The sequence below is a fragment of the Castor canadensis genome, chromosome 8, assembly GCF_047511655.1.
Source record: "Castor canadensis chromosome 8, mCasCan1.hap1v2, whole genome shotgun sequence".
In the NCBI taxonomy this organism is placed as follows: domain Eukaryota; kingdom Metazoa; phylum Chordata; class Mammalia; order Rodentia; family Castoridae; genus Castor; species Castor canadensis.
In genome coordinates, this window is record NC_133393.1 from 151,640,913 (window position 1) to 151,667,208 (window position 26,296).

The window sequence follows — 26,296 nt, forward strand, 5'->3', positions numbered from 1 at the left end:
TTGGCTGCATCTGTCTCCCTCTATGCAGCAGCTGGCTGGGCGTGTATGTGAGGTGTATGTAGGTCTGTAGCAGGTAGGAGTTGCAGGACTGTGTGAAGATTGTGTGTGTGTGTGTGTGTGTGTGTGCTCTAGTAAGTACTTGACAAATTCCTTCAGACTGGCAAGGCCAGCTGCTGGTCAGGAGAAGGGCTGAGACCTCCGACCCTGAACACCTCATTCCTGCTGGCTCTTCTCTCTATGATTGTCCCAGGGAAAAACAAATGGCCTGAATGGACCACAGCTTTGCACCTGCTCCTCCAGAGATGCAGCCACATAGAGTTCCAGGCCCTGGAGCCTCTTTCTCCTGCAGCCACATGCTGGGGCGTCATAGCCACCCATCAAAGATTCCTGGAGGGGTGTCCCCCCTCATCCCTGTCGTCAAGAAGACTGTCCATCTGGATACCTTCTCCCAAAGTCATGTCCAGCAGACTTCTGGTCGACCAGGCCTTAAAGCCAAGGCCCGGAGTATGTCCCCACAGGATTCTGCCATTGCCCCAGGGGCTGCCTTAAGTACCTTGCCTGCCAATAGTCTTGTGCCCAGGAAGCTCAGCTCTATCTCCTTAACAATCCGCCAGAACATTCAGGCCCAGACCCTGGACCCCTCACTTTCTCACTGGGAACACTTGCCCATCCTCGCAAGGGAGGCTGCCACCCACAGAGGAGGGAGGCTGTCCTCTACAGGCTCGCCACCCATGACCCTAGTTCCAGAGGACAAAGCCCACTCTGAGGGCCCTGGGAACCCAGGTCTAATCAAACCCAGCCGGACACCCACAGTGGAAAAGCCCTTGGTGAGTTCACACTTGGCCTTACCTTTCCAATCCCGGCTAACCCAGAATTCAAATCTTGTAGGGCCACACCCCATGGGTCAAGGGCACACCAGGGCTTCTCCTGGAAGGGGTAAGGCACGGTCTAGGGGTATCCCTAGACCCCAAAGAGTCACCCCTGTTGTGAATTTGGCTGCTACGGGCACAACAAAGCCAGACATAGATAGACGTTTAGCCACAATGGCCACCAACAGACCTGGGTTGTCTAAAACATCCAGACTGGATACCGGCACAGAATTACCTGCTGTGGATGCCAGGCTGGTCACAGCCACAGACTTATCTATAGCAGGCCCAGCCAAGTCAGGCATGGCCATGGATCTGGTAACCACAGACCCAGACAAGCTGGGAAAAGTCACGGTTATAGCAGGCTCAGCCAAGCTAGATATGACCACAGGGGACACTGCCATGGCTTTGGCAATACCAGATTCAGTTAAATTAGGCACAAACAGATTGGATACAGCCATAGCTTCAGCTAGAGCAAATAATACAGCCAAGCTGGGCGCAGCTATGGATTCTTCAGCTTTGGACACAAGCAGGCTGGGCATAGCCATGAATCCAGTTCTGCTGGTCACTTCAGATCTACCCACTGTTGAGACGAAGCTGGTCAGTGTCAATAACATGACAATATCAGACGTTGCTACCTACCCGCTAATGTCAAGGGGCACAGACCCAACCCAGGACCATGCCACATTGGCTGCTACCACAGTAAAAGTCACAGAGCCTGCCACACAGGACCTGGCCAGAGAATCAAAAGGTAAGTGCAAAAAGCTGGGCAGGGATGTACTGCGTTACTAGATGGGAAGGTGGGAGTATATGAGCCTGGAGACAGACCATGGTTAGATAGATTGGGAAGGTAGGGAGGACTCTAGGGTCAGAATTGAATGAGTTTGAGGAAAAGGGAACAAAGGTTGAGGGTCTGAAAGTAGGGGGTATACCCTGAGCCTGGATCCCAGCCTGCCAGAGGTCATGAGAAGGAAGGTTTATGGGGATAATTTGTGGAGAAGCGATTGTGCTGAGTTCTCGCTTGAGCCTCTCCTGTGGCTGTTTCTTTGTAATGATCAGGAGATCAATAATCAGGTGAGTCCACCTTTAAAACCAAACCTTCTGCATGAAAATATAAACTAGCACTTTGGTAAGTAGTGATTTATCTAACTGTAGTCAACACTGCAGTGCTTCTCTGGATGGGAGATGACCTTTCCTGAGATCTTTTAAATCTCTGTTGCTTAAAAGGTGCTTTACTTGGAAGTCTCTTTCTTGACTTCCCCACCCCCAATTCTTTAGTCTTGAAAGGTCAGTTGGAGACTTGTGCACGTTCAAGTCTACAAAGAACTATAAACAGGTCAGCACAAGGGCTGGAAGTTCCATGGATGTCTCAGAGAGGCCGTGGCATGCCTAAAGTCATACCCAAGCTTGTGGCAGTAAGCCTATTGGAACTCAGATCTCGCAATTCTACTTTGGCCAGTCTCACTCCCAACATTTCTAAATGCTCAGAGATACTGGGTCAGAGTTCTGGAAAGAGGCTTGGGAAGTACGCGGTCCAGTGCCTGAACTGGGTCTTTGGCTTTTCAGCCCCCTTCTCATTCCACTCTGCACACTGGGGAAGGTCCCCAGGCTCTGGTCTTTATTCTTTCCTACTTGACCTCAGCTCTCCCTCCATCTTCAGCCTGGCCCTCTCTCTTGAAATGCAGATGTGGACAGCCAGCGGCCTGCTGGACTCCTCTGCCTGGACATACTCTCCTGGGTATGTTCAGAGGCAGCTCTTTTCTTCTTGAACCAACTCCTGCCCTCCCTGATTTCACTCTCAGCTGCAGACACCGCCCACCTTTTATCATGCAATTAGAAACCTGGGTATTGTCCTCTTCTCCATCTTTTCTCTCCTACATCCAATCCAGTCTACTTCCAATCTTGCTGATTTACCTTCTCAGGACTTGGCATACAGCTGTCTGTCCTCTCTTTTCCATACCTCTGTTCCTGTAAGGCCACCCTCTTCTCCACCTCCCTCCTCCACACAGCTGCCACAGGGACTCATGATGGGAGAACTTTAAGCTTAACATTCACTAGTGCCTCATCATTACCATCCCTTAAGTCCACTCCTTAACTTGGCTTCCAAGGTTGTAGTTCAGCCTCTTAGCAGGACATTCATGTCTGCAATCTCTGCTTCAGTCCCCCACCCAGAGCTCTGAGATGTCTACCAGCACCTTGCAGCTCTCACCTCTGGGCTTCCTGCCCCTGCTGTCCCTTTTGCAGAATTCCCTTCCATTCTTCCCTCTCACCTTTATTTGCTTTGCCATCTTGTCCCTCACCTCCTCCAAATCTTCCACAACCCCTCTCTCAGGGGGATAGGGTGTGTTTATTCACAGCACTCTGTGCAGTCTCCATCCAGCTGTTTCCTCCACTAGACCAGAAATCTTTGAGGGGAGATGGTCATCCTCAGTCTTGTGTCCTCAGGTCTAGCAATATGCTGCCTATTAATGTGGACTAAATGCATGAAGGATTTTTCTGACTGGTAAACTGAGGCTCAGTGAAGCTTCTGATTAGCTCAAGGTTATAGGGCTCATTATCCCAGAGCTGAGCTGGGCCTGCAACACTGGCCCCCAACTCAGGGATCTATGGGCCCTCGGGCCTGGGCAGAACAGCGGTGAGCCAGCGCAATACCTCAGCCAGCGCAATATCTCAACCACCGCGTGACTCACGCGCACGCACGGTTGCCCACATCTGCCAGCAGTCGCTTTCGCCTCCGGACCCATCCCAGGCTAGAAGGTAAGGCACTGGGAACAGGATCAAGGGGAGAGGGACCGGGACTGAGATGCAGGCGCCTTTCTCGGCCAGGCATCCAGAGCCCATGGCACGGCATCCTGCGCGCCTCCCCGGCTGCCAGCTGCTGGGCCGGGGTGCCCGCTCCTGCGTGCGGGCCCGGGCGCCGCGGGAAGAGGCGGGGCCCTCGGCGGGGCTGGCGGGCACGCGGGTCACGTGGTGCGGGTGGCAGCGGCGGCGGCGGCGGCGGCGGCGGCATCGGTGCGCGCGGGCAGCGGCAGCGCAGCGCAGCGCGGAGCGAGCAGAGACGAGGTCCCGGGAGGGCGCGGGGCGCAGGGGCGGCGCTGCGGGGCCGCGGGTCGGGCGTGTTAGCGGAGAGCGCCGAGGGGCGAGGCCGGGCTGCAACAGGGGCCGCTCGGCCCAGGGGGAGCCCGCGCCCCGCTCAGCCTTCGAGCCCCGCGCCCTGAGCATCTCCCGAGGAACCGAGACAAAGGAGGATTCATGTCCAAAGGTAGGGCTGCCTGCTGGGCCATCGGCGCCCGCTGGGAGGAGGTTGCGGACTCCCAATCGCGGCCTGAGGTGTTACCAGGGGGAGGGTTGCTCTGCCCAGGAGCCCACGCGCGGTGACATATGCATGGACACACGTACACACGGTGGCACACACCTGGAGACGTAGTCGCTGGAAACACATGGGAACGTGGGGAGATACGGAGACCCATGGACACGCAAGCAGGGACCCACATGCTCACATGGGCACCCCAAGACCAGAGCACGCATGCACAGGTACCAGGGACCCTACAGCTGGTAAGAGACCTTCGTGCTGACACATCAATCCCCTTCCCCCACACACAGACAGGCACACGCTGAGACAGGCACCAGCTGGTGGTCTCCAGGGAAACTCATTGGCCTCCTGACGACCGTGATGGGGGAAGGGGGTGTCCCAGGGCCCTGTGCTCTTGTGAAATGTGAAAGGACTAAGATGTCTGTTGTGATTCCTCTTCTGAGTGTCCAGGGCTGAATCTGGAGTGTACTAGAATTGCCTCTGCTTGTGGAGTCTTGAAACCTGCTGGGGCCTGGGGATTGGGGAAGACCCACAACTTGGAAGAGAAGGAAGAGGGAGGCCAGCACTAAGTCAAGGAGGCAGGTGCTATTCTAGAAAGGTCCCCTCCTCCTACTGTCACTTTCCCAACAGAGGGTGGGGTCTCTGGGCCAGACAAAGACAAAGCCATTCATTTGCCTGTATAAGAAAGCACCAGCAACCTTGCTTGCTGGGAAATCTGGTTCCTGAGATACCAGATCTGAGTCAGGTGGACAGTGCCTCTTCTTGGAGCACTGATGGGGCAGGTGGCTCCTGGCAGGGGGAACTGCAGACAGATTTCCTCCTCTTCATGGGCCCAGGGAAAGCTGGGAGCTTAGGAGTAGCCCAAAGGGCCATCTAGCTAGGGTGGCATACTTGATATGACCCCCATCCTGAGATCCTCTTCACCGTTGGGGATACCCTCTCCAAGGGGAGGAGGTCTTTTAACAAATATACCTTCCTTAACTGTGGCCCCACACACAGCCATTTGCTGGCTAGGAGGGGGCGGGGGTCAGCTGCTCTGCACAGGAAGCAGCATCTGAGGGAGGAGAAAGGTGTACGAAGAGATACCTGCCTTGCTGTGGGGCTTTCATTCATTCATCATCCATTCATTCATCAATTAGTGCCTGTAATGTGCCAGATACACTGGCACAGAGATCAATAAGGTATAGTTCCTGCCCTGAAGAAGGATGAAAACCAGCATACAACCAGTGCCGGGTAATTTACATTCGTGATTTTGTATAACCTTCACAGTAACCCACAAAGGCAGGTTCTGTCCCTGCTTTTCTGAGAAGAAAACTGCTTACCCAGCCAGGATTCAAGTCTGGTTCGGCTGCTCATCCTGAAGTTGGCCTGGTGAGACCATGGGAGCTTTAGGGGCAGAGGATGAAGCTATAGAATCCAACTCCAGAGCAGCATTTTTTCTGTGCCCTGAGGTCTTGTTAGGCACCCTCACTAGACAGTGGGCTCTTGGGGGCAATGATCTTATCTGGAGTATAAAAGTGTCCTTGGCATTTAGTGTAGGGCTTCGCTGAATTAAGTTTACAGTTGACAGCAGATGAATTGACCTGAATGTGATGGAATGAATGAACTCACAGAGAACCAAGGCAGTACGTAAGAGGGGCACCAGATGGGAAAGCAAAAAGGAGCTGGGCCAGGGGCTGGAGGGGCACAGGTTCTTCCTGCGAAGGTTATGGCACAGTGACCCGCAGCATTTGTGGTGGTACTGTGTCTGATCAGTGGCAGTTGTTAGCCTGTGACTGGCAAGTGGTCAGAAAGAGGCTTGCTTGCCAGCAGGTCCTCTATACAATGTACACAGTAGGAGCAAATATTTCTCACTGGAAGAATGAAAGTGGGACCTGCCCATGCCCTGGACCTATAGCAGACCTGATGTAGCTAGAAGTTGTTTGGAAATCTGGCCAGTACCCGCTCACAATTAAGGTCTGTCTTTTGGGTGTCATGGGTGACAGACCAGGACTGAGAAGGCTGTGGTGAAGACACATGCTTTATAAAACTATTTATAACCCCCCCATACACAAATACAAGACTCACTTTCTAGGTCTGTAAAGACCACCCCCATCCTCAGGTAGATGTTCTCCCAACACAGGTTGTGAAGACCAAATGGGCTCAGCTCTTGAAGCATGAGGGAACTGGAAAGGACCAGCCTGTGTGAGCAGTGGGCAAGAGAAATGGGGCACTGGCTCTAGTGCAGGTGTTCTGAAGGGGGGCTATGAGTCCCATGCGCAAGTAGAGAGCAGGGCCAGGCTGCTGAGAGTCAGCTGCTGCAGGGCTGAGACAATCTTGCTGCCCTCTGGAGCTGCCTGGCTGGCAGCAGCTTCCTGGGAAGTAACAGAGAGCCATGCCAGGCTCTGGAGGAAGTCCCAAGTCTTGGCCAGATTTGGCAGTGCCTGTGAGTGACAGGAAAGAACAGTTTCCCATTAGGAGAGAGGGTCTTGCCAGTAGCAGTGGAATGACCAGCTGGTGGGCTTGGGGGTGGGAAGGGAAACACTCCTGTCCCCTCTTCCTCCTGCCCATCTGCTGCTCCATCAGGCCTCCCCATAAGGCTGAGAATCTGCAGGATGGTAATCATGAACTATGGGATTCTAGAATGGCAAAACTAGAAGGTGTCCTTAAGAGAGCATGGAGTCCAATAATGTGCTTGTGAAATTAGCAAGTGGGGGCACCTACCTTTCAAAAGTGCTTTCACATGCACTGCTTTATTTCCCCTCCAGACAAGCCATGAACTTGAAAGGGACAGGGGCTTAAAGGGCATGGGACTACACGGTGCTGTACTTAGGGCTTCTAAGCATTATTTCTCACGTGATGCTTACCACACCAGAGGCAGAAGTTCACAGAGGGAGGATGGTCTTCCCAAGTCCACAAGTAGCAGAGCCAGGCGCTTTCTACTTCATGCTGGGTTTTAGTAAGATTTTCATTGCTGTGACCAAAATACCTTACATAACCAAGTTAAGAATTTATTTTGGCTCATGGTGTCATAGAGTTCAGTCCATGGTGGTCCCATGCACTCAGGCAGAGCACAATGGCAGCAGGAGTCTGTGGTGGAGGAGAGTGATTGTTCACTTATTGGTAGATAGGATAAGAGAGAGTGCAACAGGAATTGGCCAGGGATGATATACCCCTAAAGACCTAACACCCCCCCTCCCCCATGACTTACTTTCTCCAACTAGGTCTCACCTCCTAAATTTCCAGAACTTCCCCAAAGAGCACCACCAGCTGGGGACCAACCTTTCAAAACATGAGCCTGTGAGGGACTCTTCATAATTTTCCATCCCTGGCCCTTAAGGCTCACGGCCATCTCAAAATTTGAAATGCATTTAGTCTGTCTCCAAAAGTCCCCAGAATCTTAACAGTTCAAAATTCCTAAGTTTCCTCTGAGACTCAAGACGAACTCAGCTGTGAGTACCTGTAAAAATCAACAAATTATATACTTCCAATGACATACAATGGTACAGAGTAAACATTCCCACTCCAAAAGGGAGGGGTGGGAAGCATAAGGAAGAGTTAGACCAAAGCAACACTGAAACCCAGCAGAGCAATCACTAAATCCTGTAGCTCCATGTCTAGCATCTGGGGCATAGGCTGTCATGATGTAAGCTCCAATGGACTTGGGCAGCCCTGCCCCTGTGGCCTTGCTGCTGCAACCCACATGGCCTCTCTCTCGGACTGAATCTACTTGTCTTCAGCCTTCCTGGGCACGTTCCATGTTCCTGGTATCCCCAGTATCCCAGGGTCTCCATTGTATCTTAGGCTTCATCCTCACAGCTTCATACATTGCCCTCTCAGGGGTTCCTTGCAGGGAATCTAACTCTGCTACACATTGCCCAGCCTCCTAGGCCTTCTTTTGAAATCTGGGTTGAAGCCTCCATGATTCTGTAACTCTGTAACTCTGTATTCTGCATGTTCACAAAACCCAGCATCATGTGAATGACACCAAGGTTTACCATCAGCTCAAGCAGTAGCTGGGCCCTCTTGGCCCACAGATGCAGTGACCTCTGAGTACCTGGACAGGTGAACCTGGGAAAACACTTCCTTACGCAGTCTTGTGTGAGTGCAAGTGCCATGGTGCATCTCTCTTCCCAAGGGAAAGTCTTCCAAGTGAGTTTACAATTTTGCTCCCTAGAGTCTGGGATGGGTGGCATCTGGCCAATTTCTGAGATGCTCTCAAGGCATCTTTCCTGTCATCCCAATGCAAAGTGTTTGGCTTCTTTTTAATGGCTCTAGTCTCTTTAACGGCCACACCCTCCTCAGTCTACAACTTTTAGCTTTCTCCTTTTCCAGCCAGACTGCACATTTTTCAAGTCCCTTTGTTTTTGCTTTTTACTCCAGTAATATGTTTTTTGCAGCCAGTCATCACCACGTCGCAGCCTGAATGCTATGCTGTCTTAAAGTTTCCTCCATCAAACTAAGTGATCCATCACCTTTAAACTCAACCTCTCACAGAGTTTCAGGACCAGACAAAATGTAGACAGTTTTTTTTTTTTTTTTTTGCAGTACTGGGGTTTGGACTCAGGGCTTCATGCTTACAAAGCAGGTGCTCTACCACTTGAGCTACACCTCCGGTCCCCAAATTCTTTACCTGAATGTAACACCAATGGCTTCTAGTCCAATTCCCAAGAAAACCTTGTTCCCATCTAAAACCTCATGAGTTCAGTCTTTACTTTCTGTAATTCTATCAACATTCTGGTCTTCTGAGCTCCTGCCAGAATCATCTAAGCTCTGCTTCTCTAGCCTCCTTCTCCAAATTTTCCAAATTCCTCCCACAAACCAGTTCCAAAGCTTAAGAAACACATGCCACATGCTCAGGTTTAGTCACAGCAATGACCCCACTTCTCTGGCATCAATTTTCTGTATTAGTCAGTTTTATCATCTCTCTGACCAAATGTGTGACATAAACAACTTAAGGGAGGAAGGATTTATTTTTTCTCACAGTTTCAGAGGGTTCAGTTCATGGTCCCATGCAGCACAACATGGCAGCAGGAACGTGTGGCAGAGGAGAGCTAGCATTATTGGTGGACAGGAAGCGGAAGAGTGGACCAGGAATTGGCCAGGGATATACCCCCAAGGACCCACCCCAGTGACATACTTCTTCCAGCTGGGTTCTGCCTTCTAAAATTCCCAGAACCAACACCACCAGCTGGGGACCAACCTTTCAAAACATGAGCCTGTGACAGACATTTTATATTCAAACCATAACATCCCACATACCTATTTTATGGATGGGGAAATGGAGTTTCTCTATTCTCAAACCTACCCTGGTGGACAGTGGCCTGATGAGGACACCTTCAGACTTCTCCTGGGTGTGAACATACCCATGATCTGCAGAACTGGAGAGAGTTTTGTCATCCTTCCCTGGGAAGGACTATTTCTTCAGCTCCCCTTTCTTCTGCCTGCTGTTCCAAGAACATAGTGTCATTTTAGGCAAGTGACCCGTCTCATCTGGATCTTATCCCCAACCCACTTGTCCCACAGACTCAAACCTATGGCTAGGAGGGTACCTGGGAGTCCTCTGGATACAGCCACCTCTATTTTGTAGCTCATGGAACAGAGCGGACACAGGCTGGGAGGCAGGAATGATGCTTACTCTGCAGAGAAGTTAGCCCTGTTTGCTTCTAAAAGAAGCAACTGAGGTCAGTGGCAGTCAGTAGATGTTAGGTCTAGGATCCTAAAGAGGAGAGCTTTGTCCTTTATTTGGCAAGGCAGGACTCAGGTCTGAATAACCCCAGACATTTCTTAGAGCAGTGGTTCCCCACTGTCTCGAGACATTTTTGGTTGTGACATGTAGGGGGCTACATGCATCTAGTAGAGACCAGGTATGCTAGTAAACACACTGAAGGCACAGGACAGCCCCTCACAATAAAAGATTATTCAAGCACCAGTAGTGCTAAAATGAAGGAACGCCTGGATTAGGCACACATTTGTGGTGCTTTGAAGCAGTGAAGTACATTTGAAATTGGCCAGCAGCCAGAGAACCTGGTACTGGTGCTGATTTCACATCTGACCTGCTCTGTGTTCTTAGGCAAGTCCTTTCCCCTGGGGACCTCAGTCTTTTCATCTATGCAGGGATCTAGGATGACATTAAGGTCCCTCCCAATCCCAGATCAGTATCATTCAGTATTTTTCAAGAGAAAAATACTCTGCTTTCCATGTGATCTCTGCTCTGCCCCATCCCCTGCCTAACCCCCACATCCTGGCTTTGCAGGGTTCCCAGAGACCAGGACGGACGCAGCCATGTCAGAGCTGGTGCCTGAGCCCAGGCCTAAGCCGGCAGTGCCCATGAAGCCTGTCAGCATCAACTCCAACCTGCTGGGCTACATTGGTATCGACACCATCATCGAGCAGATGCGCAAGAAGACCATGAAGACTGGTTTTGACTTCAACATTATGGTCGTTGGTATGGAAGGCCATGGGGTCACTGGAAGGCCTAGCAGTGGGCAGCACTGAGGATCCCATTTCTTTCCCCAGAATAGCCTCAGCCCTGGCTTTTCTAGGATGAGGTCTTTCCAGGAGGGAGCATTTTACCAGGCTGATCTCAAGGGCCTGATCCCTTCTCCCCTCTGGCTTGCTGAGCCAGGGGAGGGAGGGAGTTTTGGGTAGATGGCCAGCCTGGCTGTACCTCCAGCTGGGGAGACAGGCAGCCTCTTCATCGTTCTGAACCTGCTTTCAGGTTCATGGCTATGAGAGAATCCATCAGTTCTTCCAAGAGCTGGTGGGAGGGTTGGATGAAAGGTGGTCTTACTTAGGATTTTTTTTTTTATTGCTGTACTGAGGATTGAACTCAGGGCCTCACACTTATTAGGCAAACACTTTACCACTTGAGCCACACCTCCAGTCTTATTTCTGATCTTTTGTAGTGCTTTCAAGCTTCAAGAAAATTTCCAGGGATTTGGTCACTGAGTAGCATTGTTGAGTCACAGAATGTAACAGCAGGAAGGGATCTTTGCCTGATCTCAGGAAGATATTCATTCAGTGCACAAACAGGGATCTGGGTACATCCTTCTTTCCTGCTCTCCCATCGTAATCAATTAAGTCCTGTCCCTTTTACATCGTAAAGATTGTTTAAGCCCTATTGCCCCCCCAACCTAGGCTGAACCAGATCTCTCACCTGGATTGCTACTGCCACCTGACTCAGTGCTGCCCAAAGTGCTGACCTAGAGCAAGAGAAGAAGCTTGGGCCGGAGTATAAATATCTAGAATGTCTTGCAATAAAAAACACCAGCTGAGCTAAACAGTGTGCTCAGTGACATAGTTGATTTACCTTCTGGAATAAAATTCTTATCTCAAGAACCAGTAAGAAATAGTTCACAGACCCTGGCAGCTGGGTCATGGGCCACACTTGGAGTGGCACTGTCACCCTCCTAATTCTCTCTCTTCTTTCTCTTCCAATCCATTATTTACCCAATAATCTTTTATCCATCCTGCTTAAAGCCTTCAGTAACTCTCCTTAACCTAACAATAAGTTTAGACTCCTATCCTAGTATTCTACTCCTTACACAGACTATTTCTCACTTGCCATGCTCCTTTCTACCTTGGAGCCTTTGCATATCCTGTTTCCTTTGTCACCACTCCCTTCTTGCTATTTATTTATTTTTTTTTTTGGGTGGAACTGCAGATTGAGCCCAGGGCCTTGTGCATGCTAAGCAAGTGCTCTACCACTTGAGCCACACCCCCAGGCCTTTTTGAGATAGGGGCTCCTTAACTTTGTCTAAGCTGGCCTTGAACTCATGATCCTGATCCTCCTCTATCTCTATCTCTCACGCAGCTGGGATTACAGGCATGAACCACCACACCCAGCCTGCTTTCTGTTTTTGAGACTAGGTCTCACTATGTAGCCCAGGCTGGCATTGGACTTGAAATTCTCCTGCCTCAAGCTCCAAAGTGCTGGAATCACAGGCATGTGTCCGTCCTCCCCTCTGCCCAGCTCATTTAGTCATCATTTAGGTTTCAGCCTCACTACTGCTTCTTCCTAGAAGTCTTTGATACCAGAGTGACTGCATTGGATTCCCCTTGCAATGTCGTTATACTACTCTGTGATATTATAATTTCATGGTGCTTATTACAACGTATTGTAACTGTCTGCTTATATTTTGGTCTCCTTTACACTGAATGGCTCCTTGAGGGTAAGAATGACGTCTGTACCTCCAATTCTAGGACAGCATTTGGCACTCGGGACAAATGACCTTAGAAAACATCCCAGACCAAGAGTGCCAGGTTGATGGCAAATACAGGTTGAGTATCCTTTTTCTGAAATGCTTGGGACCAGAAGTGTTCTGATTTCGGATTTCTTTTTCTTGTATTTTGGAATATTTCTATAGCCTTTGTGGGGTTGACCATTGCTAATCTGAAATCGGAAATGCTCCAAAGTACAAAACTTTTTGAGCATGTCAGCACTCAAAAAGTTTCAAATTCAGGAGCATTTCAAATTTCTGAGTTTCAGATTAGACATGCTCAACATGTATAAGGCATTTGGACCACTCCTCCAGGAGTGCCCATCACAGACATTGCTGGTCACACTCACGGTACATGGTCAGTAATGAGCCCAGATGTAGTTATTTAATTGCAATGGTCTGGGTGGCTTCACCAGCTGATCAGCTGCAATGAGAAGAACACCTCGTTCATCATCCCAGTCTCTGCCAAGTCCCTTCCTCATTTTCCTTTCAGTACAGAAATTATGGTTCCTGGGGCAAACACAGCTAGTCAAAGGCAGTGAAGGAAAACACCACAGTTAGTTCTAAAACTCTAGGCTCTTGACTCTCCACCTGGTATTTTTTCTAATAAGCCACACAGATGCTCTAGACCAGCACTTCTTGGATTTTATTGTTCGTCAGATTCTCTGGAAGCCCAGTAAAACTGCAGATTCTGAATCATAAGTCCTGAGTGGGGCATTTCCCGCAAGCATCTGGGCAATGCTGGTGCTGCTGGTGCTGCTCGTCAGTTGCAAGGCCTTCTTGTGTGATTCTAGTGCATGTTAAAAGTTCGAGAAGCACCGTTGCGACCCAAGGTTCTCAAGTGCATTTTAGCTGTGGAACTCCTCCTTGAAACGTGCTCTATGCCAGAACTGCAAAGGTACCATGGGTACAAAGGGAGCCATAGTGAAGGAAGTGGAGATGGGCACTGTGCTCCTGTCTGCCCAGTTGCCCTTCTCTCACAGTGACCCTCTCTGCTGTGTGCTTCTAACAGGGCATAGGTCTTCTGGGAGCACAATGCACTAGAATAAAAAGTGGTTCTTAGGGTTCAAGTCTCGGCTCTTACATATACTAGTAATATTACCTCACACACATCTTATGTTAGAAGAGGATTCATCTCTCTAGGACCATCTCAGTTAGTAATAAACATAGCTCTGCTGCGGACTCATGGGGTGATCTACCGATTTTGCTAACAGATGCAAAAGTTCTCAGGCACTGTGAAGCGGTATCAGGATACAAATTGATTCTGTTCTTACTTTTAGTATTAGTAGAGACTGGAAACAAGTCAAGCAAAAACCCAAATCAAAACAAAGCAAAAACTTCTACCTTAGACAAATGCAGAAGTTGTCCCCTCTCCCAGTGGTCCTGGTGCTCCAGGAAGGGAGGTAATGTGGAATCGCAAGGCCCTCTCCAGTAATCAGGAAGCCATTCCCATCTGCTGCTCATCCCCTGGGGAATGGTCAAACAAGGGTTGGCCTGGATCACAGCTCTGGAATCCTGTAAGCTCACGGGAGAGCTATGAAGCTCAGGAGGTAGCCATGGGGTCTCCCCACCTTCTTCTCCTCCTCCTGCCTTGCTGCAGGCCAGAGTGGACTGGGCAAGTCAACGCTGGTCAATACACTCTTCAAGTCCCAAGTGAGCCGCAAGGCCTCCAGCTGGAACCGGGAGGAGAAGATCCCTAAGACGGTGGAGATCAAAGCTATTGGGCACGGTAAGAACCAGGCAAAGACCCCTGTGGGCCTTGTTCAGAGGAGGCCTGTGCAAGCAAGGGGAAGGAACGGGCTTTATTTGGGGATAAGACATGTGAAAGGCAGCCTCAAGACAGAATGGAATTAAGCACTACACTCGAAGCAAAATGCAAAAGAAAGGGGCTAAAATGGAGGGAAGTGGGTCTTGAGCTGGGTGATAAAATCCAGGTAGGATTTAGACAGAAGTAGAAGTAGAAAGAAGTAGGGTGGGTAATTCAGGGAACAGAATGAACAAAGATGTTGAGGTGGGGAGGATCATAAACTTGTCTTCTCCAATAATTGGCCATGAAGAAGAGGCCTGGGTGTCCCTGCCTAGTATGCTGCAGGGTACCTGGGGTCAGCCATAGGACTGATCTCTCTGATACCTTTTTTGTTTGTCCCCCAGTGATAGAGGAAGGTGGTGTCAAAATGAAGCTGACTGTCATTGACACCCCGGGCTTTGGAGACCAGATCAACAATGAGAACTGGTATGAGTCTGCTCTAGACGCTCTGCCATGGTGCACACTCATTCGTGCTTAGAATCACTTGCTTCCTTCAAGCTCTGCAGGTCCCTGGAGCCCAGCCAGAGACCGGGTCTCCTGGGCATTTCTGTCTTTGCTAGCCATCAGGGAAAGTCATCTGTGGGGGGCAAGGAGACTTGGTTAGCAGGTATCCTAAACCCACCAGGGGAGGGGAACTAGGACATGAGATGGGTGTGCATGATATGAGACATGACCCTGACTGTGCCCAAGAGGAGTCCCTGGATCCTGTCTTGATGCATTTCATCTACTTTTCTCCATCTCTCAGCTGGGAACCTATTGAGAAGTACATCAATGAGCAGTATGAGAAGTTCCTGAAGGAGGAGGTGAATATCGCCAGGAAGAAACGTATCCCTGACACTCGAGTCCACTGCTGCCTCTACTTCATCTCCCCCACAGGACACTCGTATGTACCAGTCCCATTTCTACTGTTGGGCCTGGCTGTGGTTTGCATCATCTATGTTCTGGATTGGATAATCAATACCTCGACTCAGCTAGGGAGGGCTAGATGGGGCAGAAGTTAGTCATGGCCAGTGACCTCGTGGTTTCCCAATTTCCGCTTTCTGACTTTCTTGCCAGGAGAGTAAAACTGACTGGCATCAGCCCCTATATGAACCAGCAGGGAGAACTTGGTATATGTGAGCAGAGGATATCCCATTTGTTCAGTAGATACTAGCTTTGGACAAGGCTTGGGGTGGAAGCAGCAAGAAGGGTAAAATAGGGAGGGGCAAGCTACTGGATTGGGGTTGGTATTTTGGTGGGATATGGAACCCAGCCATAGGCATCTGGAAAGTGGCCAGCTCAGCAGGAGGAGCCAGGTGTCTAGAGATGAAGGCAGACTACAGCAGAGTGTGCTGGGAAACTCAGATTGTAAATATCAGGGGGATCCCCATTATGGCAGTGTAAGAACATGCAGAGATCAGCAATCTCATTGCTATCTCAAGTGACCTTCCTGTGGGGGAGTATGTGCATCACAACTTATTACTAAAAGCCCATATGCCAGGTAAAAGCTCAGTTTTTGAAAGGATGGCACAACAAAGTAGGCCCTGAATTTTGGAAGAACTAGGTACTCAACAAGTGTTCAGTGATGGAGGAGGAGGGATACAAAACAAGAACCCTGGGCCAGGCCCAGAGAACCCTGGGCCAGGCCCAGTCCTCAATAAAACATTGGTTTAATCCAGCCCAAGAACTTGACCTATAGTAGGAGGGAATCACCTGACAATCTGACTTCATGAACCCCCATCAAACTATAGTCAGATGGGGCCCTTGAACTCAAAGTAGGGGAGGGCTAGGCATTCAAGATTGGAAGATGGGAAAAGCTTCCAGCTGGGCCCTATAGGGATAACTATGGGAGCTGGGAGGAGGCCATTCAAATACAGAATGAGGCACACAAGTAACCATCACAAGGATACGCAAGTGGGGACGACCATCCATAGATGTTTCCAGGAGAAAGAAATTCCAGTGTCAGAAAAGGTGTTATGAAGGAGTGGTTTGAGGGGGCTTCAGGAGGGGCAGAATTAACGTGGAAACTGAGGAAGAAAAGGGGAGGTCAGGACAGCATAGTGAAAGAGTTGGGAATATTCTGCAGATGGTGAGGTGGTGGGTGTTTAACAGGGGAGAGGCATCAGCCTCCTGGACTCAGCCAGATTTTCTCCCAAGTGAGCCCTGGAGAGGTGGCAGTGGCTAAGGGAGGAGGTCAGGTGGCTCTGACATTCCCGCCTTCTCTGGGCCCCAGCTTGCGACCTCTCGATCTCGAGTTCATGAAACACCTCAGCAAAGTGGTGAACATCATCCCTGTCATTGCCAAGGCTGACACCATGACCCTGGAGGAGAAGTCTGAATTCAAGCAGAGGGTGAGAAGGCCTCCTTTCTCCTTTATCTGACTCAGATGCTTCTTTCCCCTCCTCTCAGTTTAAGCTATCTCTTAGCTGTCATATTGTTGCTTTACCTCCACCTTCTATATCCCAACATCCACTCTCTACCCCAGCTACCACTTAACCATATAGGAGGCTGGGGCTGGCAGTACCTGGGGATCAAAGGTAAGAGAGGCTGGTACAGCTCCAGAATGCTTTCTTCCCAACTTTTGTACATGTTTGCAAAGACCCCTGGATACATGAATCACCATGAACTTGAGATCTCACTTCTCAAACATTAGGATACTTGAAGGACTAGACTAATTGGTCAGCCAACCACCTGCTAGTCCTCATTGGTATCTTCATAAGTATTGATTATAACCTCAGCCTAGTGTTGGATGCCCTGAGGCAGTTGGGGAGGGGGGATAGGAGAGAAATATAAAGATAGTTGCTGCTTTTAAGAAACTCACACATTCAGAGCCAGTGTAGTGGTACATGCCTATAATCCCAGCACTTGGGAGGCCTAGGCAGGAGAATTGGGAGTTCAGTGTCAGCCTGAGCTACATACCAAGAGAGACCCTGTCTCAAAAAGAAAAGAAAAGAAACTCACAATCAAATAAGACATTGAAGAGGTCCTGGATGGTACCCTGAAGGAGCTGATGAGACTTAAGTGACCTTGACAGTGATCGGCAAACAGAGGGGCTTAGGCTTTCCTCTCTGGCAGTACCTGGGTACTGCCTGTGGCATCTAGGCTCAGCCGTGCTGCTTGTCCAAACTTAGAGACCTGAGCCTGCACCTGGAGACTCTCTCCTTGCAGGCCAGGCTGTAGAAATTGTGCAATGGGCTTGTGTTTATTCAGCTTCTTCCTGCTGCCCAGGGCCAGAGTTCCAAGATGACTATGGATTCATCTCTCTAACTTTAGATCACCCCAGCCCCTCCCTCCACCTCTCTTCCATTATACAACTTGACTACCTTGCTTTTCCTTCCTGCCTCTAGGTTCGGAAGGAGCTTGAAGTAAACGGCATTGAATTCTACCCTCAGAAGGAGTTTGATGAGGATTTGGAGGACAAGACAGAGAATGACAAAATCAGGGTGGGTGTTTGGGCCTCTGTTCATCACACAGATGTCCCCTTGGTGCTCCTGGGATATGTCTCTTCTGCCTTTCCACCTTGCCTGGCCCAGACCAGAAATGGTATAGGGAGAGGAGCAGGAAAATAGCCCTGGCTAGGACTATGACCCTACAGAGGGGCTTCTGGTACACAGAAAGCTGATGTTTCCTGCCATCCCCAGAGTACACATGAGCCTCCTTTTCTCTCAGAGGGCCTGACAAAACCAGAGCATGGGGTGATGGGACACCAGGCTGGGGTGCAGGGGAATCTATGCTGTAGTCAGACTCTGCCAGTTTCCCCCCTATTAAATGCAGAGGTTAGACTAGGTGAGTAGCTTATAGGCTTCCCCCCCCAGAAGAACTATTAAAAAACCCCAAAACCCAAACCCTTAGAACTCCCAAGCATAAGAACAGTGTGGCTTTGGCTAAGTGTCACAAGGCACAGAGCACCGCCTTCCCAGCAGCCCCTAGGGTACTTGCTGTGAACCTGAGGCTCCCAGCAACCCAGCTTGGAAACCATCAGCATAGATGATTTCTAAGGTCCTGCTCAACTCACAATTACTACACTTTGTGATTTAACATCAGAATCCTGGGATCTAGTCTGGGCTTTTGCACAAACCCACTGTAACCTGAGACAAATCTCTCACTGCTTTGGTTTTGAGGCCTCCTCCTCTATCAAGTGTGGGTAAGCTAACAGAAGCCCCTTACCCAATATAGTTGTGACAGGTAGTTCATTGACAAAGTTAACCATAGTGAGGGAATTACTTTTATAAAATGATGTATATAAAAGTAAATCTGAAGTTAAAATAACTTAAAACATATACATCACATCAATCAAACTTTTTTGTTGTTGTTGTGCTGGGGATTGAATCATCAAACTGTCTTTGTATAGAGCCAAGGCTTCCTCTTTGAGGATAAGTCTACTTTTTTTTTACCATTTTTGTTTTTTGCAATGCTGGGGATCAAACCCATGGTCTTGTGCATATGAGGCACACACTCTATGATGAGCTATGTCCCAGCTCTACGTCTATTCTTAATGCCAAAGCAGCTCAATTTATCAAGTATTCTGAAACATTTGACTTGAATTTTAGATAAATAATTCTATATGCATATGTCCTCAGCTTGCACGATAGTCATGTGCTGCATAAAGACATTGGGTCAATGAAGGACCACATAGGACAGTGCTCCTGTTCAGTTAGCTTGTCTAAGTACATGCTGTAATGTTGGCACAATCACCCAGTGGCACATTTCTTGGAACTGATTCCTGTCATTATGCAACATCTGACTAATGAATTTACCCAATAGCAATAGCAAGTACACAAGGGGAAATACATTCGGGGACGAACACCTGCACTTGGTGACACACACACCACTGGGTGGAGCAGAAGGGCCTAGTGCTATGAGCATTCAGGACCTGGCATCTGCCAGTAGATTCCATGGGAGACACTGTAACACACTGAGTGAGCGTGTTCTGTCACAGGAGGTTCTGTCTGTCTTAGCTAGCTCACAGGAGTTGTTTCAAATCAAACACAGTGCTGAAACAGTATGAAATGTACAAAGTGACCTCCAGTTGAAGGAAAGCTGAGTTACTGATGTTAATCAGCCACGCAGTGGTACATTCAGGCTTGGACCCAAGACTTCTGACTGCCAGTCCAGGGTTCTTCTCAAAGAGCCTTGCTCTTGCCTCCAGTAGTATCACTGAATAAGCCGCAGAAATGTGTGCTTCAGGGCTAGATATTCTGCCCTGGGACCTTCAGGTCAAAGGAAGATAACTGTGCATGTGTGTCTGGTTTGTGTTTCTGTCCCTGTCCAGCAGGAGAGCATGCCTTTTGCTGTGGTGGGAAGTGACAAGGAGTATCAAGTGAATGGCAAGAGGGTCCTCGGCAGAAAAACTCCCTGGGGGATCATCGAAGGTAATTCAATGCATCCTCTGGCAGAGCTGGCTGCTGATCAGTTATCCAGAAACCAGTTATCAAGCATCAATAGGCAAAGTCTATCCTAGGATATGTTATATATAATTAATGACAACCAGATTCCGTCTGTAAGGAGCTTACAGTCTAATTGAGATGGTACTTGCAGGCAGGAAGCAATAAGAGACCAACTTAGCATGTGACCAAGTTGGCATTTCAAAGGAGTTCAGGATAGATTAGTGAGGACTGGAAAAATCAGAGAAAGGTTTTTACATGAAGGCAGATATGATGTGGCAAAGTACAGTGAAGGGTGGTCAAATGTTGCCATTTCCACTTTATTTGAATGAATGTGACCTTGGGGAGGTCATGATGATTCTGGAAGTTTTCACTGGTCACTTCAATGGTCTCATTCAGGGCTGGGGATGTGGCTTAGTGGCAGAGCACTTGCTTAGGATAAGCAAGGACCCAGGTTCCATCCCTTGCACCCCCATTTCGACCCCCCCAACATACATACATACAAATTTTCATTCAGTGACCTAATTCAATATGGTAACTCTATCAGGGGAGCAGGGCAGGTATTCCTGTCCTCAGAATATAAGCCATTGAGACACCTGAATCTCAGACATGTTAAGTGCCTTGCCCAAGGTCACATAACATTTTTTGGTGGTGCTGGAGATCAAACCCAGAGTCTTCATGCTAGGCAAGCAGTCACATAAGTTGTTAATAGTGAAATGGATTTCAAATTTTGATATCTTGATTCCCAACCAAAGCTCACTCCATTGAATTATTTTCCTGTGACCCATTTTTGGGTTTTTAATTAATTTGCGATGTTGGGAATCAAACTGAGGGCCTTGCACTTGCTAAGCAAGTGCTTTGTCACTGAGTTACATACCCAACTCTTGTTTTTTTGAGACAGGGTCTTACTAGAGTAGCTTAGACCGGCTTTGAGTTTGCTGACATGATAGGTGTGTGCCATGTCTGGTACCTTGGGATTTTAAAAATAGTGCCTTCTCACCATTTGTTTTGAATTGGAGTTATTTGTAAGAATATTGTGTGCCAATTGTAAGACCACACAGTCTTGTCCTAATCCTCCTTCTGTTCCCACAATCCTTGGCAAGTGGTTTACAAATAGCAGGTACACCATTTATGTTGAATTGGATTTATCATGTAGCGTATGACCTTTCAAAGACAGCTCAATTGTTATATTCTATACACATTACATTCTTTTGTTCTTTTTTGGCAGTACTGGGGTTTGTACTCAGGGCTTTTTACTTGCTAAGCAGGCTCTCTACCACCTGAGCCACATCCCCAGGCCTTTTTGCTTTAGATTATTTTTCAGATAGGTCTTGCATTTTAGCCTAGGACCATGATCATCCTACTTATGCCTCCTATGTAGCTGGGACAACAGCTGTGTACCACTCCTGGCTTGTTTGTTGATATGGGAGTCTCACAAACATTTTGCCCAGGCCAACTTCAAACCTTGATCTTCCTGATCTCCATTTTCCAAGTAGCTGGAATTATAGACATGAGCCACCATGTCCAGCTCTGGCTTGTTTTTTGGGATAGGGTGTCACTAATTTTTTACCTGGGCTGGCCTCAAACTGTGATCCTCCTATCTCTGTCTCCTGAGTAGCTGGGATTATAGACCGTGCCACCAAGCCCAGCCCTATATATTACTTTCTTTCAATCAGATTATAAATTCCTTTAGGATTGGAATGCTACCTTAGACCTTGGCAAGTTTCTTGGACTCACGTATGTTAGTTTTCTTTTCTGTAAAATGGAAAAGAGATTATTCCCTGTTAGCTATTATTCCACATTGGAGTATTATTCCATATTGTCCAGAATGTATTGTGTCCATTGTAGCTGCTTAATAAATATTTGTTCAATAAGTAAAATCTAGTACACTGAAGTGAGCAAAGTTCTGGCAAGGTTGCAAAAGAACTTGTCCCATGTTCTCTAGGACCCAAACAGAAGTTTATCCCCTGGGTGTTGCATTAACGAAATGACCACCTATTTTCCTTGTTTTGTTCTTAGTGGAAAACCTCAACCACTGTGAGTTTGCCCTGCTTCGAGACTTTGTCATCAGGTAAGCTAACCCCCCACCCCCTTGCCTAAATGGGAGGTTTAATTATTTGGAATCAGGGGCCATCTGTTTAGATTTACTTCCTGCCTCCAGGTCTCTCTGACAGAGCTTTCTGTCCCAGTTCCAGCTCCTGTCTCAAAGCAGAAGGAGCAGAAAGAGCTGTGGAAGAATCATTGGCTCTGTGGAGTGGGTAGCAATCACTGGGTCCAGTCCACCCAAGTGATGTGTTAGCCTCAGAGGTGGGTCACCTCCTCCTTCCTGCCATTAATTGCATCCCCCTGTCTTTTCACCCTGTGTCCTTCAGGACCCACCTTCAGGACCTCAAGGAAGTGACACACAACATCCACTATGAGACTTATAGGGCCAAGCGGCTCAATGACAATGGAGGCCTCCCTCCGGTGAGCGTGGACACAGAGGAAAGCCACGACAGTAACCCATGATGACCCCTCTTCTCTGTGTCATCACACATATCCCTATTCTCTACACACACACATCCCAAATACCACCTCCTACCACTTTCTTCCTTTCAGCTCTGTCCCGCAGGCCTATCTGGTATTTGTAGAGTATTTTGTCTACTTTATGTGTGTGTGTATGTGTGTGTGTGTGTGTGTGTGTGTGTGTGTGTGTACATGTGTGTATGTGAGAGGGAGAGAGTGTGCCTGTGTGTGTGCTCAGGGGTGAGGTATTTTCATTGCCTTCCCTGGAAAGTCCCTTGTAAGTCTGGATCCTCCATGACTCTCCATTATCTGTCTCCTTTCTTTGTGCCCCAGAACAAAGCTTGTGCCTCACTCGAGGTCTGGGGGAGGTTTTATTTAAAAATGGTGGGAGCAGGTAAGCCACTCTTTCTTACCTCTGACCCCACCCACAATGGGACTGTAAAGATTCTCCAAGGTCAGGTGGCTGAGTTAGCCTAGGGTCAGGAGTGGGACTACGTACAGGACAACCTTCTCTGTAAGTTGGGGTGGTTTGGGGTAAGGCTAGGGTTTCCTGAGAAAATGAAAAGGAAGGTCACAGGGGAGCAGAAGCATGCCTCAGCTTCATTCCTGCAGAAAGAACTAGTGCCTGAAAGTGGAGCTCCACCCTTTGGACTGTGTCAAGGTCATTGTCCAAAAGCTACCACCTGTCACTGTTGCAGACTGCTGCTTTTCCTGATCACCTTGCCTCTGCTCTGGGGCCAGTTGCCTGCCTTTGCTTCCTGCTTTTCTTCCCCTTTCTCTCCTTCCTTCATATATTCATATATTCATTTTTCCTACCTCTCCTTACTGTCTCTGATGTCTTTCACTTCCTTTTAGACTAATCCACTTTAGTTTCATTTCCATATTTAGGATTTATGCCCAGCCTACTTCCAAAAGGTAACTTTAGGCCACTGTAAAATAGAATTTCAACTAAAACATGGGACAATATAAACTTAGATCACAAGAGAAATCAGGGCCATAGAGAGGAATAGGAAAGACAGTTTCCACAGTTGAACACTGAAATTGGTCCTGAATTTGTGGGCAGCCAAGTCAAGGAAGGAAACATGGTGACTTCTGCAGTTCCTAGTGCCTTTCAAGGAAGCACGCATACTGGTCGAGTGAGACAGCTTTTTGGGGTGGAGGACATTAAGTTCTAGAAGAACTAATTCTAAAGAAGTTTTGGAAACAATATAGCCTATTTCTCTTTCTCAATGGTTTGGCTTCAAAGATAAATTTTAGACCTCACTTCCCTTTTTTCCATGAGACTTCTCTGTCAAGCTGGCTTTTCTGTGGCTCCCTGGTGTCATACATACTTGACTCCCTCCTTATTCGCAGTTCTCCCTCACTTTTGTGCTGAAGTGAATTACATTTATGTCTATCTTTCTCTGCTTTTCCCCAACTCCCCCTCCCCCTGACTCCTGAAGGTGTCCTCAGTGATACCTGGACCCATACACTTAGCTTTTTCTTGCTTTTTCCGTAAGCATTGTACTTACTCATGCTTATACTTCTACAGTTTATTGTTCAAATAAGTTACCCTTTTTCCTTTAATCTGTAAGGTTGCTGAAATTTGGGGCTGGGGAAACAATTTAGCCTTAGAAAAGGGAAAACACCAAATGATACTGTTTACAACAACCTCATCCAATTTCCTGTCACACCTCCTGGTCCAACCTAGGTGTTTAACTGGTCCTCTTTGAATGCCAGCATTTATAATCCCCAGTTCTTTATTACTCAGGTGCTAGGAAAAAAAAAATAGAGCCTGAAGATCCTATTTAGTGGACCAGGAGAAAGAGAAGGGATGATCAGATACCAGTGCTCCCAATCCTATGGTCTCAGTCTTTCCTGGAGGCTGATTTACCATTCTAACCCTCCTCCTCCATTGCCCACAATGTTACTCCATGGTAGGAGTAACTAGATAGAAAGCAGCAGTTATACCCTAGAGCTTGCTACCTTTCACCTGCAGAGGGCTCTCTAGCTCCTAACAGTGCTTGTTCTTCTATGGAGATGTGGCACTAGGACCAGCAGGGGAACCTCAAGGGGTGAGGGCGGCGGGCATTGGACAGGCTGAGTAGGAGAATGGTGCCTGGCACCGCTAAACCTTAGTCTCAGCCTCCCTGGAGAAGCTGTTTTATGTGTCTGCTGCCAGCTGCTGGTCTCCACACCCTCAACCATTCTCAACCCCCCTGCAGGGAGAAGGCCTCCTGGGCACTGTCCTTCCACCTGTGCCAGCCACCCCCTGTCCCACTGCTGAATGAAGGCCATTTCAAGCGCTGCTTCTCCCTCCATTCCTCTCAGCTGTTATTGCTGCAGGCCAAGCCCTTTTTAGTGCTGTGCTTGTCCAGCCCACCACCACAGCCCCTCTGGACCCTCGGCAGGTGGGAGGGGCCAGCTGCCTCTTTAGGACAGTTGCTTCCTCTATTTAGCCAAACCACTTCTCTCCTCTCACTGGAATGGAGTTCTCGCCAGCACTGCCTGCTCCATCGTCTGTGTCAGCCGGTCCCAGCCCATCTGTAGGGAGAAAGAACTCACCAAGAGCTTCTTCTGCCTTTGCAAACCCATACCAGCTACTTGTAACCATTTCCAGGGAAACAGCATTGCTCCCTATCCATTCATCTGCATGAGCTACTCTTGACTTCCTTAATGGGTCAAGAAAGCAATTTTTCTGCTTGTCAGATTCAGAGGTCAGGAGTGTGAGCCCCAGTGTGGGACAAGGGTGTCTCCTTCATTGCTTAAACGTATTTACAAGGATGGGTCACTACAGATGCCAGGGAGCAAGGATTAGCATCACTTTCTAAAACAACAACAACAACAACAACAACAACAAAAACCACTGGTGGCTGGCTTTGTGTGTGGGTACACACCCTCTTCGCCCCACAAATGCAGCCACTCAGGAAGAGTGGTTTTCCCAAAGAAATTTCTGGAGTTGATTTTATCCCCAAACTAAAAAAATAAACACATGAAATTCTAGAAACTTACAAACTATATACTCTAGGAAGTAAAACAGCACCCTTCTGTACACGTAGCAATAAGAGGGATCACTTCCCACCTATCCCTACTACTCCTATCCTCCACCCCCACCCCGTTAATGTGAGTAATGCATTAGCCTGGCCACAGGTGGTCACTGTAGGCTAATGGAAAATACCCAATGGAGGGCAAAGCCCCATAAGATGCATGAATGTTTGCGAATGTCGGCTGCCACTGCCCTATACACTGTGTCTTTTTAAAACCCTCCCTTGCCCACTACACACTCCCCATCTCCACCTGGACACAACTTGCTCAAAGGCTGGTGACTTGAGGGCCATTCATCTACAACCAAGTCCTGATGCAACAAGAGGCCCAAGCCTAGGGGATGCAAGAACGACCCATTTCTTAAATCACCGGTCCCAGCCAACCTTTTGGTGACATTCTGGTTAAATTTTCCAGTTGAAAACAAGCCAACAGAAACTCAAACTGGTTGTGTAAATGTTGCTAGACTTTATGTGTTGTACAACTAAACATTGCTGTTTGAACAATAACTGCCTCGTCTTTGTCTTATTTGCGTTCTTTGTCCCTTGACTGAATCAGCCATTATATCATCTCACCCATGGGGTGGGGGTGTGAGCTGGGGACACTTAGTAAGAAGTAGCCACAGATATTAGAGATGGAAAGAATTTGTGAGGTCAGTTCATCTTCAGGTGGCACAAGGTCAGACCCCAGTCATTATTTCCCAGGATTTTGTATCACAAATGAGTGAAAGAGCTGTCACACCTTACCTCATGGATGCTGTGCTTTGCCTTCTTGCAGGAAAATGCTTATTTACATTCAGTTAATTTCCTAGCTTCCCTTTTGTCCCTAAGGCATAAGGACCAACTCTATGAAAGGAGTGGATCCATCTTGTATGGAAAACTGACTTTTTACAACGAATTTAAACTGAGACACTAGCTTGAATCTTCCTTGAATTTAAAACAACTTCCTTTCCTTGAGAGGCTCACTCTTTTTTGTAACTGGAAAACAAAAGAACTCTGACCTCTGTATTATTTCTCTAAATTTGTGTGTAACAACTATACAGAGTTGTATTTGGGGCCTCAACTTTTCTGTGGGGGTGAGCACAAGGTATAGAGGAAAGGTGGGAAATGGTTTGGAGAAGTCAGAATTGGAGGAAGAAGAATCAAGAGCCTCTTGAAATCATTGAAGTAAAACGACAAGGGTAGGTATTAGAATGGCAACATAAGGCAGATGGAGAGAAA

At 48.2% G+C, this 26,296-nt stretch overlaps 1 protein-coding gene across 4 annotated transcripts; it reads left to right on the forward strand.

The window, feature by feature from the left end:
• Positions 1-254: 254 nt before the first annotated feature.
• Septin3 (septin 3) lies at positions 255-25,585 on the forward strand. 4 transcript variants are annotated; one of them, XM_074084590.1, is made up of 11 exons: positions 255-1,617; positions 10,415-10,606; positions 13,981-14,109; positions 14,532-14,613; positions 14,933-15,070; positions 16,400-16,517; positions 17,514-17,609; positions 19,439-19,538; positions 21,570-21,621; positions 21,923-22,016; positions 24,260-25,585. In XM_074084590.1, the coding sequence occupies exons 1-11, from the start codon at positions 270-272 to the stop codon at positions 24,323-24,325; spliced, it is 2,415 nt and encodes an 804-aa protein (XP_073940691.1). In that variant the 5' UTR covers positions 255-269; the 3' UTR covers positions 24,326-25,585. The 4 variants fall into 4 exon arrangements, with proteins under 4 accessions (XP_073940691.1, XP_073940692.1, XP_020023802.1 ...); XM_074084591.1 differs by having other exon boundaries at positions 19,442-19,538; XM_020168213.2 differs by lacking the exon at positions 255-1,617 and adding an exon at positions 3,883-4,128.
• The last annotated feature ends 711 nt before the right edge of the window (positions 25,586-26,296 follow it).